Below are 15,003 nucleotides of genomic sequence, written 5' to 3'. Positions count from 1 at the left end.
CACTCAAGCCAGTAGACCTTGCTTGCCAGCTAGAGCCGGAAACCCACTCGAGGAGTTGTTCATCGGTGAGGTCCTGCACGGGGACAACAGCATGACTATTAAAAGATATGGCAAAAACAAAAACAAGTCATCTGTACTGTAGCAAAACCCCGCCCACCCTTCTCCTCCGGATCAATACACAAGGTTGTTCTCTTCCTGCTTTAGGGTTTTATTACTTGAAGATGCATTCTGCCCAGAAACACTGTCTTGTGATGAATCCCCAAAGCTCGAGCTTGAGGAAGTTTTGAGAATGAATGACTAAGAGAGCGATGCAAGGGAGATGGGCGCTCCATCCACACGAGACTGCATCCTACTTTGAGGCAGCCGCCAAACACCAGGGTATGCGCGCTTGCTTCAAAAGCGACACGCAATACAGGCGGATTATGTAACTTCCGACCCTTTTAATCATTCGATATAGGACAGTTCATCCTGCTGCTTCGGGAGCAAAAAAGGGTGGAGGGGTTGTGGCGGGATTTAGGGCACACTCAGCCCTACAGGCAACTTCACCCACTCACACCGGACTGTCAGACTCTTAATGCATGTGCGCCAATCAGCTCGTAGTAAGACATAATGATGTGACATGGCTGATTTGAAAGTAAGCAAAAAATGATGTAGGCCAAACCTTTAGTTCCTCATTGTGGAGTTTCCTGCACTCTGCTCCACTTGAGATGCTGAAAACAAAAAACAACACATATAATGTTAGATATGACATAAGCAGCCTATGATTACTAAGATATTTTCTTCTGGGATAATGTCTTCTTTTCAGGGTATTTTTTCTTGGTTTTGCAATTTTACAGCACATAAACACCGAAAGGAATAAGCGGTAGAAAATGGATGGATGGATAAATGAATAAACTTTACATGTTTGTATTTATGTAAGCTACCATTTTTGTAGGGCTGTTGCCTTTATGCTGCCGACACCGGTACAGATCATCCATGAGTAAGATCGGTATTAACCGTTTTTAGGGGGTGTGAAATTATTGTGTTAATTGCGATTCATTAATTACGGTCATATTTAGCGGATTATATATTTTAATTGCGTTAATCACATTTTTACTCTCCAACATTATACTTGACTATCATTAATCCAATTCACTTTACTTATATAGCACAATTTAAAAACAATACAAGTTTCACCAAGTTTGCACAGTAGTAAATACACATTTAAAACTAAGATAAAACTAGAAACAGTGTGATGCAAAAAAAAAAAAAAAAAAAAAAAAAAGTTAAAAGAACAAATCCATAAAAGAAAATAGACAAATCACATAACATCAACATTACATAATATAACAGTTGCAACAACGTCTTACTCTGTCACTACACATGGCCGGTGAAGCGTGCGATGTTAGCTGTTTTAAATAGTGAGTATAGGATTAACAAATAGTTTTAAATGTCAATAATACACTTAAATACATTTTAGAAGTGTGTTTATGGTTTGTATGATTTTGAATGTTGTCTTGTTTTAGCAGTGAACAATTTTTTTTGACGCAACGTGCATCCATCTACTACATGAGCTATGGAGAAATAGCCTAACTTCAGGGTGAGTTTTGTCCCACATTCATCTGACAATATACTAATATAACATATGTATGCATCAGAATAGTGATTTATGACATGCACAATATATATAAAATTAAAGAATGTTGTCTTAGTTACCCGTGGGTGTCGTAGGGAGCATGCGCGTCTGCCGAAGGACGAAATAAAAATCATAAGTAAACAGCTTCATGTTTCATCGTTAAATAGGGTTAAAACAAAAAACAATGTTGCACATTGAAGTACGCGTATGAGAATTGACAGTCAGGAAAAACAATAAAAGCCAACAATTAAATGATCAACCTACTGTATATAAAAAATATATATTGTGAGGATTTCTTTCTTGATGTCGTTTTATTATCTTATTTTGTGGTGATCCATCCATCCATTCATTTTCTACCGCTTGTCCCTTATGGGGTTCGCGGGGGGTGCTGGAGCCTATCTCAGCTGCATATGGGCGGAAGGAGGGGTACACAAGTCGCCACCTCATCGCAGGGCCAACACAGATAGACAGACAACATTCACACTCAAATTGATTCACTAGGGCCAATTTCGTGTTGCCAATCAACCTATCCCCAGGTACATGTCTTCGGAGGTGGGAGGAAACCCACGTAGTCACGGGGAGAACATGCAAACTCCAGGCAGAAATATCCCGGGCCCAGGATTGAACCCAGGACCTTCGTATTGTGAGGCACACGTACTAACCCCTGTCCAATTTTGTGATGATGACCAATGATATTAATGATGTTCACTGTGATTGATGGGTCTGTTGTATTTATTTTGTCTGAAGCACAGGAAAAGCAATAACTCAACATTCAATACTTACATTTGTAACAAAAGTGTTCTATTTTTTATGTATTTGCTTCAACACTTTATGTGAACCTCATGCTTTATTTCACTATTGTATTTTTAGGTGTAAATCTATATACTTTTTGATCTGCCACAATAATACATTTAAATGAACATACCTGAAATTGAGGGCTTTTTTCTGATTGATTAAATAATTACATATGATCATTAATTAACCTGAAATAAGTAATCACTTTGCATTGTTCATAGTTAACTCAAAATTAATCGCAGAGAGGTATAGTTTTTCATCATTAATAAGTGTACCCTAGACAGATCATTTTCAGGGGGGCTTCATATTGATGCATGACAATGTTTTAACCTTCTCTATTAATTAATAATATGTAATATTGAGCCTGCTAATCATTCTGTAATTGATGACTCGACCAGAACATGTTATAAAAGAATTTACACAATATTTCAGCCAGCCAGAAAAATCAACCCCACCTGCCCCCATAATCTTAAACTGATTTACTAGCATTTCTTTAGGTGCAAATATCATAAAATAACATTACAAAACATCTCTACTAGCATTTCTTTAGGTGCAAATATCATAGAATAACATTACAAAACATCTCTGACAAAGCATGATTGTAATGTAAAACATTTTTATTTTGTTAATGTCAAAGTTTCCCCTAAATTGCCAAAATACCTGTGGCGGTAGGGGGATAGTTAGGGCATACTTGCCAACCCTCCCGAATTTTCCGGGAGACTCCCGAATTTCAGTGCCTCTCCCGAAAATCTCCCGGGACAACCATTCTCCCGAATTTCTCCTGATTTCCAGCCGGACAACAGGCATGCCCCCTCCAGGTCCATGCAGACCTGAGTGAGGACAGCCTGTCGTCACGTCTGCTTTTTCTCCATATAAACTTATTGTCACGTCATAACATCTACAGCTTTTGGAGAGTGCACAACTGCACACACAACAAGTAGGAGACGAAGCAGAAGAACGAAGAAGAGACAGTCATGGCGACAACGAGTGACAGAAAATAGAAAGAGGATGCACAATTCAACCCTAAACTCACTCCTTTCCTGCAAATTAAATTTCACAGATGCTGCCCATACATATGCTCCTTCAAAGGCTGTGCTACTGGCTACAAAACATTGCACTTTCAAATATAACAATGAGTAGTATATGTGTAAATAAATGAACACTGAAATTCAAGTATTTATTTTATATATATGTATATATATATATGTATATATATATATATATATATATATATATATACATATATATATATATATATATATATATATATATATATATATATATATATTAGAGATGCGCGGTTTGCGCTCACAACCGCGGAGTCCGCGGATTATCCGCGGATAGGGCGGATGAAATTAAAAAAAATTATATTTTATCCGCGTGTCGGGTCGGGTCGGGTGGTTGAAATAAAACAAAATTAGATTTTAAATAGATTCAGGCGGGTGGCAGTTAAACCAATTTGGAAATATACATAGTTAAAGTTGTTACCCACATATGAAAAACGAGCAGGCACCTGCAGCATATGCCACAACAGAAGAAAAAAAAAAAAAGAGATGGACACTTTTACGGAGCGGAGAAGGGACGCCTCGCCGGGGTCCGGGACCGAGGCCCCTTCCCCCGAGAGGGCCCCACCGGGAGCCGTAGCTGAGGCGATCCGCGAGAAGGGCCCGACGCACGTCCAGGGTCACCACCGCGCCCACCGCACCGACACCCCGCCTCGTCCGCCTTCGCCGCGGCCGGCGTCACGCGCAGCAGGTAAGCAGCTTACCTGCCCGCCACCCCCGTGGCCGGGGGCTCGTAACAGGGGTCACTCCGCGCGCGCTCCGCCGCGCAGCTTACCTGCCCGCCACCCCTGTTGCCGGGGGCGCGTAACAGGGGTCACTCCGCGCGCAGTGCGCTCACGAAAGGGGTGGGGCTCACCCTGGTTGATATAGACAGCAGCTAGGACGGTGGCCATGGAAGTTGGAACCCGCTAAGGAGTGTGTAACAACCCACCTGCCGAATCAACTAGCCCTGAAAATGGATGGCGCTGGAGCGTCGGGCCCATATACCCGGCCGTCGCCGGCAGCGAGACGCGCTTGGAGGTGCGCTCAGCGCGGCTCCCATATGATTGCGCACTGGTGTGCGTCTGGGTCGTGACAGCGTGGCACGCGAATGTCTGTGCTGCATTGGATCAGTCTCCTTTCTTTAACAGGCAAAAGCCTTATAACCTCACTAATGCCTTGCATCGTCTATATTAGATATATAACAACAGGCGGGTGCGAGCGGATGCGGTTCTGATCAAATGTTAAATCGGGTGGATTGCGGATGGTTGACGACTTTCTGATGCGGTTGCGGATGAAATAATTGCCTATCCGCGCATCTCTAATATATATATATATATATATATATATATATATATATATATATATATATATATATATATATATATATATATACATATACATACATACATCTATATATATATACATACATATACATACACATATATATATACATACACATATATATATACATACACATATATATATACATACACATATATATATATATATATATCAATCAATCAATGTTTATTTATATAGCCCTAAATCACAAGTGTCTCACATATATACATATATATACATATATACATATATATACATATACATACATATATATATACATACATGTACATACATATACATATATATATATATATATACATATATACATATATATATACACATATATATATATATACATATACATACATATATATATATACACATATATATATATATACATATACATACATATATATATATATATATATATATATATATATATATATATATATATACATATACATACATATATATATATATATATAGCTAGAACTCGCTGAAAGTCAAGTATTTCATTTATTTATATATATTTAAGAAATACTTGAATTTCAGTGAATTCTAGCTATAAATATACTCCTCCCCCCTTAAACCCGCCCCCGGCCCTGCACCCTGACCACGCCCACCTCAACCCCAATCTCCCGAAATCGGAGGTCTCAAGGTGGGCAAGTATGAGTTAGGGGCGTGGTTGAAATGACGCCATCGCATGATTTGCTATGATGCATATATTCTTTAAAAAGGGATGTAAATATACATGTAAAACAAATTTGTTATTAAGTATACTATTAACATATATATTTTTCTTACATATCGTTTTGTTCTATTTTTAAATTGTTGCTACTTAATTGTACTTTTTTTTTTTAGATTTATCCAATCCTTTTAGTCACTTTTTCTGTAATAAAAACGATTGTCAACAAATCTAGCATCTATTTTTGGTGTTATTGGTGACTACTCATTTCAGAGACTCTGTTTAAATTCCGTCGCGCCATGTCCGTAACGAAAAGCGAGCCGCAGAGAGCCTGACGTCACACTTGCTTCACGTTGCTGGGAGCCTCTCTCATCTTAAATTGTGCAGATCACTGTCCGCGGGTATATCTCGAATATATAATATATTATTATAAATAAACATTGATTGATTGATTGATATTAAAGTACAACCACAGCGCGGACACGCTGCCTCCGCATTTACCTTACATTTACCTTATTGCACTTTACTGGTTAATAACATGTCTCATTTCCACCGCCCACTGTGCAGTTTGTTTTTTCATAGCTGCTTAGTGTAGTAGAGGCGTGAAGGTTTTTCTTGTAGGGAGGAGAGGATGCGCGCACCCTGTTCAGAGGGATGCTCTAGCAGGGTTGTTTGTGTGTGTTCCTTTTGTTTATATCAGGCAAGTTGATCTTTTTATTTATTTATCTATCATATTTTTATTTATTTATTCATTTCGAGTTCTACAACAGTTTTGCATTGTTGTGTTTTTGTAAATTTGATGCTGGCATTTTGCTATATTACCTAATCTAACAACGACATCCGGTGGGTGTGGCATTAGGTTCACTAGGTTTAACTAAGTTAATTATATTTATACAGTGCTTTTCTTTAGAGAAAAAGCACTCGTGAATCCCATCATCTACATCTTTAAGCTACATTTAAACCAGTGTGGGTGGCACTGGGAGCAGTTGGGGGGATCGAACCTGGAATCCTCAAGTTGCTGGCACAGCTGCTCTACTAACCTAGCCATTCCGCCAGGGGACTTAAGGGACTTAATAATCCTATCGAAGTAAGGTGCTACACCATCTTCGCCATATGTGGGCTCATGTCGTCTTTCTGCAGGAGACTCATCTTAAACCTGCTGGCCACTTGAAGTTGAGACGAGATCGATCTTTCTTTCTTTATTTGTGGGTGAGGGTTTCTGCTATTCTGCTGCAAAAATTCCTTTTGTAAATCTTAAACATTTCTGACCACAATGGGAGGTATGTTATTGTCACTGGCGAGATTTCAAACACTCCTGTAGCCCTTTTAAATGTTTATGCCCCCAACTATGATGATGACAACTTTTTCAAAAGCCTTTTCTGTATCTCTCTGATTTGTCAATGTGCTATTGAATACTGGGAGGAGACTTTTAACTGTTGGCTTGAACCCCAGTTATATCACTCATCATACAAAACGTGTCCACCATCAATAAAGTAAGGTAATCCAGTCTTTTATGCAGGAATTTCTGTCTCAGATGTGTGGCGCTTTATGGATCCTATTAAAAGGCAATATTCATTCTTGTCTCACGTCCATCAAACCCTTCAACCAAATTGATTACTTTTTAGTTGATAACAAATTACTTTCATCCATACCTACATGCAAAGACAATGCAATTGTTATTTCGGGTCATGCTCTAATTTTAATGGATATACGCTTTAAAAACCTAACAACCACACATGCGCCGTGACGTTTTAATACACGATTACTATTAAATGAGGACTTTTTGGATTTTGTTCGCGTCAAATAGATTTCTTTATACTCTTGAACAAGACCCCCGGAGTGTCGGCCTCTGTGTTCTGGGAGACGCTGAAGACGTACATTAGACTTGTATAAGATAAAGTCTTATACAAGTTATGAGAAAAGACTAGAAAAATAAATTGATTAGGCTGACACAATGCATATCCTCACTATGCAACTTTTACGCTGTCTCTTAAAACCCAGATGTTTACAAGAAAATGCTCTCTCTATGGTCAGAACTGGGTATTCTTACGTCAGATCGCATCACTGAACAAATGCTCCTCTCAAGATCCCAGGTATTAAAACATGGCGATAAAGCAAGCACATTATGTGTGCATCAATTACATCAGATATCGGCATCCCATTATATTACGCATACTCAAATAAATTAAGGCGTAACCACTCATGACCTTGAGATAAATGTATTTAAGGATGTTTTATACATCCCTGTACTCGTCTGCTCAATGTTCTACCCCTGTAGTTCATCAGTCCGCTCCGATGGAATTGGGGAGACCAGCCACTGCTGCAGAACTAAATGTTGCAGCATTATCACTACAAAGCAGCAGATTTCTGGAACCGGATGGGTCCCCCCGGTCCATCTTTGTGCGCTTTGTATTGTCCTACTAGCCTGTTGAATGTGGATTTTAAATTATTGTGTAATCTACTAGTTTTACACCATTCTTCCTTTTATCATAAATACAGATCATTCATCCATCCATTTTCTCCTGTTTGTCCCTCTCAGGGTCATGGGGGTGGCTGGAGCCTATCCCAGCTGATTATTGCAGATCAAAGCGGTTTAATTCAAAATAAGCACTTCTTTTCTACTCTTTGACGCCTTTTCAATATATTGTACAATGGGCCTGCTTCCAACACCCAAGAGGCATTGATATCACTGGATGCGTAAAAGGCTTTTGACAGGGTGGAGTGGGATTATTTATTTTATGTCCTGGTAAAATTCGGTTTCGGTAATAGTTTTATTTCATGGGTTAAACTTCTCTATTCATCCCCGGTGGCCTCAGTCAGGACAAATAATATTCAATCATAATACTGTCCTCTCAGCCCATTGCTTTTAGTTCTTGCCATTGAGCGTCTATCAAAAGTGCTTCTCCGCAATCCGCTTATTACAGGTATATGTAGGCACATTGTGCAGGTGAAAATATCTCTCTACACAGATGACCTCCTCTTATTTGTTTCTGACCTCTCCGGCTGCCCTGAGTACTCTTCAAGCTTTTGGTCATGTGTCTGGTTACAAATTAAACTTAGGTAAAAAAAAAAAAAATATTTCCTATAAATTATGCTGTTAAGAAATATCCTCTGCACAATTTTCCCTTTAAAATTTCCTCGCAATGTTACACATACTTCGGTATCCAGGTTACGCGAACGCTTGCAGAGCTTTATAAAGCCAACTTTGCTCCACTGTTGTCCAAAATCCAGGAAGACTTTGAACGCTGGTCTTTAGTTAATTGATCTACAGTGGCCTGTGTCAACTCTATTAAAATGAATGTACTTCCTCAATTTTCCTATCTGTTCCAATTCATACCACTTTTTCTCCCTCAGTCCTTCTTTTGTAAATTAGATAGTCAGATTCTTGACTACATTTGGATTAAGAAGACTGACAGGTTACGTAAACAGTATTTGCACAGACCCAAATCAACAGGAGGTTTAGCACTATTTTAGATTTTTTTTACTGGGCCACCAACATTAGAATTCTTAAATATTGGTTGCAATATGGAGTCAATCTCAACTAAACCGGTTTCTCTTGGAGCTCTGGCTCACTCTCCCATTCACTCATCTACCTTAATTGTAAAAGCCTCATTCAGAATTTGGGTTCAGTTTAAGCGCTATTTTGGTATACAGACTATTTCTAGTCTTGTACCCATCACTGCTAATCATGCTTTACCGCCCTCTCTTTACCGCCTTTTTAAGGTGGTCAAGACTGGGGATCAACAACATTATTAAAGATGTATACATTGGCAACAGTTTTACCTCTTTTTTAGCAACTGTGTAATAAATGTTTACTCCCTAAGCAACATTTCTTTAGGTACCTATAGATCCGCTGTTTTGTTCGCAACACTTTCCCTAGGTTCACAGACTTACCGACTGACAGTTTTAGATGTGTTTTTGACATCACTTCCAACTTTAAAAGGCTCAATTACAAGAATCTATAAACAAATCCCAGAGTATTTTACTTAAATTAAGTCACTTTGGGAGGGGCATTTGAGTATGAGTCTGTCTGAGGATTATTGGACAGAGATCTTAAGTAGAGTTTATAAGTATTTAATTTGTGCTAGACACAGCCTTATTCAAACAAGCTAATACATCACACTTATTATACCAAGGTCCCATTAGCGAAGATATATGATGGCCTACCTGTGTTATGTGATTGGTGTAAACAGGCTCCAGCTAATATTATACATGTTTTGGCTCTGCCTGTCCCTGAACAGCTATTGGACAAACATGTTCAACACTTCGCCTGTGGTCACTGGCAAAAGGATTGAAATGAATCCTCTAAGTCAGGGGTGGGTAAACTACGGCCCGAGGGCCACATCCGGCCCTTGGTCCCTTTAATCTGGCCCGCCAAATATTGAAACAGAATTGAGCAAAGATCTGTTCTGAGAATTGCCACAACAAAACTGATACTAGGCTTCGAGGCACTGGCAAAAAAGGGGGATCAACAACACTGCTGCCCCTAAAAGAGAATGTAAGTGTTAACCCTTTAATAACATTTGTATGTTTCTTTAATGTTCTGATATGATATTGTTGAACATTATGATCAAAATAGGCCATGTTTGAGAAGCCTACTCTTATTTCCAACAGATTTGATATGCTATGAAATGCATCATGGGCTCGCCCGGCCCGTCTGTCAAATATCAAAAGCCAATGTGGCCCGTCAGCCAAAAGGTTTGCCCACCCCTGCTCTAAGTGTACTATTTCGGGTAGCACCTCAGGTATGTACTCTTGACAAATCCAAAAAATTTTTTGTAGCATTCACTACTTTAATGGCTAGAAGACTCGTTGTGTTAAATTGCTCTTTTTCTTTATTTTCTAAAAATATATATATTATATATAATATATAAATATTAGGCTGACATTGAATTGTTGTACTGCAAAGTTTTAAGAGCTGTGGGGTCGCGTTCTAAGATATGAAGAAATGACTAATCTCCGAATTAACCCCGGTTGAAACACAATTGAAGTGTGTGTTGTTGATGAGCCCTTTGTTTGCTTGTTGGTCATTGTTGGTCATTGTTGGCCAGGTGTGAATGATTGATGGGTTCTACAAGTAAAGCGACTTTGGGTACTTAGAAAAGCGCTATATAAATCCCAGGTATTATTATTATTATTATTGTATCTCTCTAGGGCCATTCAGAAAGGCACCTGTCTGTGGTTTTATGTTAATATCTGTCTGTTTTTTTGTTCTTCTTTCTTTTGGGGGGGACAGCAATTGATGCACTTTTGGCTATTTAAAAAAAAAATAAACAAATGTTTAAAATGAAAATATCAATCTAATCACTCGAGTATCGATCATATACTGATACCACCCTTGGTATTGATGCTACGGATATATGGATCTATACACCTTTCCCTTACTGTACATATGCCTGGCCACTTCACAGCAATACCAGTCGGTGCTACTCAGTTGCAGTTATATTATCCTCTCTCCACTCCTAGGATTCTCGTCATTAATTTCTTGTTAATAGTTGCTTTCTTTCTACAGTAACGCGGTTCCATCTAGACTTATTAAAGTTTACTAAGCTCTTATTTCTTGTTTCAAGCTATCTTAGCAGCTTGTTTAGTGATGAACATGCCTTCTTGTCTGCTCTTGCTTGCTCTTACTTAGTGTGTAATGTTTTGCCTCGTCCTCCAGTAATATTGATACCTGTAAGCGATACAGTTTTATTTGCGGCAATAGAGGTGATTATGAACTTGCGGGAGTGACTCAACACTGTGTACAAATATACACAGTTAGCTGCTAGTCGCCTGTCGGCCAGGGGTGTCGTAATTTCAAATGACAGTTTTGACTTAATTATTAGTTTACTGTATTTTGCATTATTTTCTGTTTAGTGCGCATATTTTTTCCACATCCTCTTTTGTCACTCCTTTCTCATTCGTGTTCTTATGATGCTTTTACTTTGTACTTCAACGTAGTGCATATATTTCCCTGTGCTTCTTGTGCATTTCCCTGCTGCACTATTTTTGTTGTGTTTTTATTTTAATAAATGGGTCCACACCTGCACTTTACCTGCATTCTGGGGTCCAGACCAACAACGGCAAACAGTTAGTAACAAGGGGAACAAAAACAAATCAATTGTCAGCTAAAAGCATTAGCTTTTGTGATTGTCATTAAATAAATACTATATAGTTTTATATAAATGAATATAAAAACAGACAGAAAAACCTGTTGGATACTGATCGAGGGCAGATCATTTGTCGCATCCATATTTTTTTTGTTTTTCCATAATTTTTTAATCCCTAGTGTTGCATGTGTGTGTAAAACTACAACTAATTGTCCATTTGTCTAATGATGATACAATGTGTGGCTTGCATGTATGCTAGCATGTATTTCCAAGCATTTTGACCACAACCCACAGAGGTGACACAAATGCTATTCACAGTCTCATTGGATGCATTACAGTTAATAAGCAATGTTAGTAAAAGATGGCTCCAACAAGAGAATATCTGAAAATACACCCGTTCGTGAAGCACCCTCACCTGTAGTGCACCTGTAATCCTGTGACCTCCTGCAGTCTCTGCTGCAGCATGTGGATCTCGGTGCTGTAGCGATCCTGCGTCTCCACGGCCCTCTGCTGGTAGTGAGCTCGGACACGCTCTATCTCTTGTCTGTGACCCGCTTGGACACGCTCTATCTCTTGTCTGTGACTCTCCTCCAGACGGCGCTGCTTCTCCTGCGCCTCCATTTTCAACCTTTCCAGTTTGCTGCCCTGGTCCTTTGGATCTAATCAGTGGAACAGATTAGAATGGCTTAAATGTTCCCTCTGGAAATTACAAGCTAATAACAGCCGGCTTTATTACATAAAACAATAGACGGACGACATGTAAGCTCACCTTCCCTCATTGTATCTTTCTGGTTTTGAGTGTCGCCCGCCTCCTCCTGCAGCAGCTCCAGCTGGGCGGTGTGCATCTGAGTCAGGCTGATGCGTTGTGCCTCCAACTGCAGCCTGCACTCGCCCTTAATATTGGAAAAAGTAAGAATATGACAAATACAAGAGAATACACATAGCTTGTTTGTGATACATTATAATTGCCAGATTTAAATGAAATTACATGGCACAGCACATTTGTTTTTGCTTCTCATCTGTGATGATTCATTATTAGACATATTTCAATTAATCCCACTTCAATGACGGGAAACAGGAACAAGCCAATTAGCATCATCGTTGAACAATAATTAAAAAGCCGAGGTCTCTACTGCCTGTGCATTATGCATTAGCGCTAATTTGTCCAGCCTATGTAATTATAAAATTACCATTCCGTCACCTTTGATGTTGTTTGTGCATAGATTTAGCTGTTTGCAAATGCACCAAGTCTTTGAATTTTTATATTTTTGATTTAATAAATAAAGGGTTTGTATGTTCTCTGTATCCAACATTATGTATTATTCTAACTGACCTTTTTTGTAACAGCTAGTGAATTGATTGTAGTTTTGTAGTTATTTCCCCATAATTCTGCACAATAACTCATATATGGTGACACTTGCGAGCAGCAGAGAATATGGAGTGATTTTTGGTCTAGAACATATTTTGCTTTTTTCATTATTGAAATATTTATTGCCACTTTATTTTTTATATTTTTATAGGAAATTAGTGTTTGTCTCCAGTCTTGTAAATCTGTACACCTTTTGCTATTTTCATTTCATCTGGGAATGTGCAAGTTGGAAATTATAGATTTCTGATATACATGAATGGTTCTGAAATTCCTTCAATAACTTTTTGTATCACTTTTATAGCAATTACGTACGAGATGCCAAAAGAGGGCGGGATATACTGTGTAAAATACATTGGAAAGGTTGCGCCCTCTAGGCATCAGTGTAATATAGAAATTATTTTAGTCATGGTTAGTTAGTTATGGTTTATTCTATAATAGAACATTTTTAAAGGGGACCTATTATGCAAAACTAACTTTTCTTACCTACTGGTACCCATTTTTGTGTATTTGGGATCCGCATAACCCCCGAAAATGTAAAATCAAACCATAGAGGCATGGCAGAGATATCTGTTAAAAAACATTGCCTTCCTTCATAACTCCGAGCCGTTTGGAATTTCCCCAACGTGTGACATTTTCCCCAGTCGTGACGCCAGCAGATGTCTCCATATATGGTAGAAATTTACCCGAAGATTGTTGCGCGAGTCCGCCATTGTAGTCCGACGCTATAGTCAATAACTTCCTTTTTTCTATCCTCTTATGGCGGGGCAGACTGGCTCGTACATGCACATACATCCTCCGCTGTTGCCATTTGTAATACAAAGTAGCGTATAGTTCGAACTTACATCTAACAGTAGGCTTGTTATGGAAGCACTAAAAACTACAACAAAGATGGCTGGTAAAAGATGCAGTCAAAGTGGAGGGATGTAAATAAGACCGCCCACAAAACAGCGCATCCTGAAGAGAGTCAAAAAGTGGCTTGAAGACTGTCTATAAAACATAATCTATGCAAGATTTTGACCAAAGAACCACCATTACATGCTATGTACACCACAAAGTAGTGTTTTAGAGGTAGAAAAAAATCATAACATGAGCCTTTTAAAAGCAATTGGCACATTTAGTAAATAAAAGTAATACTAAAAAATAGATAATTTGGTTTATAAGCACCTTTCAGGATACTTGGCAAAATGCAGTACAATTAGTACAATAGAAAATACATACACAGTATATAAAATTAAGTATATTTACATGCTCAGGTGTCTGTTCCACCACTCCCAGACATCCGACTGACCCTGAGTGGTTTTCTCCCTCGGGTCTGTTGACCTGGTGAAGAAGCAGGCGCAATATGCACTTTGTATTATTTGCCAAAAATTAGTCTCAGCAGTGAAATGTATTTACTGTTCTCACTTTAATGCCTAAGATGCTCCGATGTCTTTCATAATTTTTTAGTCACTTTACAATGCGTTTTTTTTTTATTAGCGTCTTTATTTTAAGGGCGTTCATCATCATTCCCATGGCAACAGTTGTGATACTACTGTCTATTAGGGCACGTGACAGCAAACTAAGTCTGGTGTTCCAACTCAGGAGGTGAGAAAGTGCACGCACGCACACACACACACACGCCCGCACCCCCGCACGCACACACGCAAAAGGGAAGAGATACGATATCTTTTTGCTTACGGTAATTAATACAACTTAACGCACATGTGAGGACAGGGTTAAAATGGCCTCTAACCTTAAACAACTCACTGTTCCTGCAAAATGGACAGAAACCTCAAAGATGTTTTGGTTTTTTTAAGGCCGAGCAGCTTCAAATATACAGACATTTTGCAGAGAACCCCTTTAAAAGTAGACATCAACAGCATATTGATGGAGTCTTAATACTTGTTGCTGTATTTCATGTTTTTTTTCTGCAATAGCAACCACACTTAATGAGTTGCACAGACATAAAAACAATTGCATCGACGCAACAGTTAGGTTGTCACTGCACTTTAGAGACTAAGCTTGCAAAAAGTACATTTATAACCATTATCATTGTGCCTCCAGTGAGGAACGATCATTGC

General features: G+C 38.8%; 1 protein-coding gene across 6 annotated transcripts in view; it reads right to left on the bottom strand.

The window, feature by feature from the left end:
* akap9 (A kinase (PRKA) anchor protein 9) overlaps nt 1-15,003 on the bottom strand; it is a 116,850-nt gene that overhangs the window by 52,090 nt on the left and 49,757 nt on the right. For all 6 annotated transcript variants that reach the window (XM_061931410.1, XM_061931407.1, XM_061931408.1 and 3 more), the window contains 5 exons: nt 14,189-14,263; nt 12,344-12,467; nt 11,990-12,233; nt 662-710; nt 1-73 (listed from right to left, as the gene is read on the bottom strand). The exon at nt 1-73 is cut by the window's left edge and continues 185 nt beyond it. In XM_061931410.1, the coding sequence (XP_061787394.1) occupies nt 1-73; nt 662-710; nt 11,990-12,233; nt 12,344-12,467; nt 14,189-14,263 (565 nt within the window). The remainder of the gene's footprint in view (nt 74-661; nt 711-11,989; nt 12,234-12,343; nt 12,468-14,188; nt 14,264-15,003) is intronic.

The sequence above is a fragment of the Nerophis lumbriciformis genome, linkage group LG37 (genome assembly GCF_033978685.3).
Source record: "Nerophis lumbriciformis linkage group LG37, RoL_Nlum_v2.1, whole genome shotgun sequence".
Classification (NCBI taxonomy): domain Eukaryota; kingdom Metazoa; phylum Chordata; class Actinopteri; order Syngnathiformes; family Syngnathidae; genus Nerophis; species Nerophis lumbriciformis.
The sequence above is the reverse complement of the archived record's forward strand: the minus strand, read 5'-3'. Positions and strand labels throughout refer to the sequence as shown.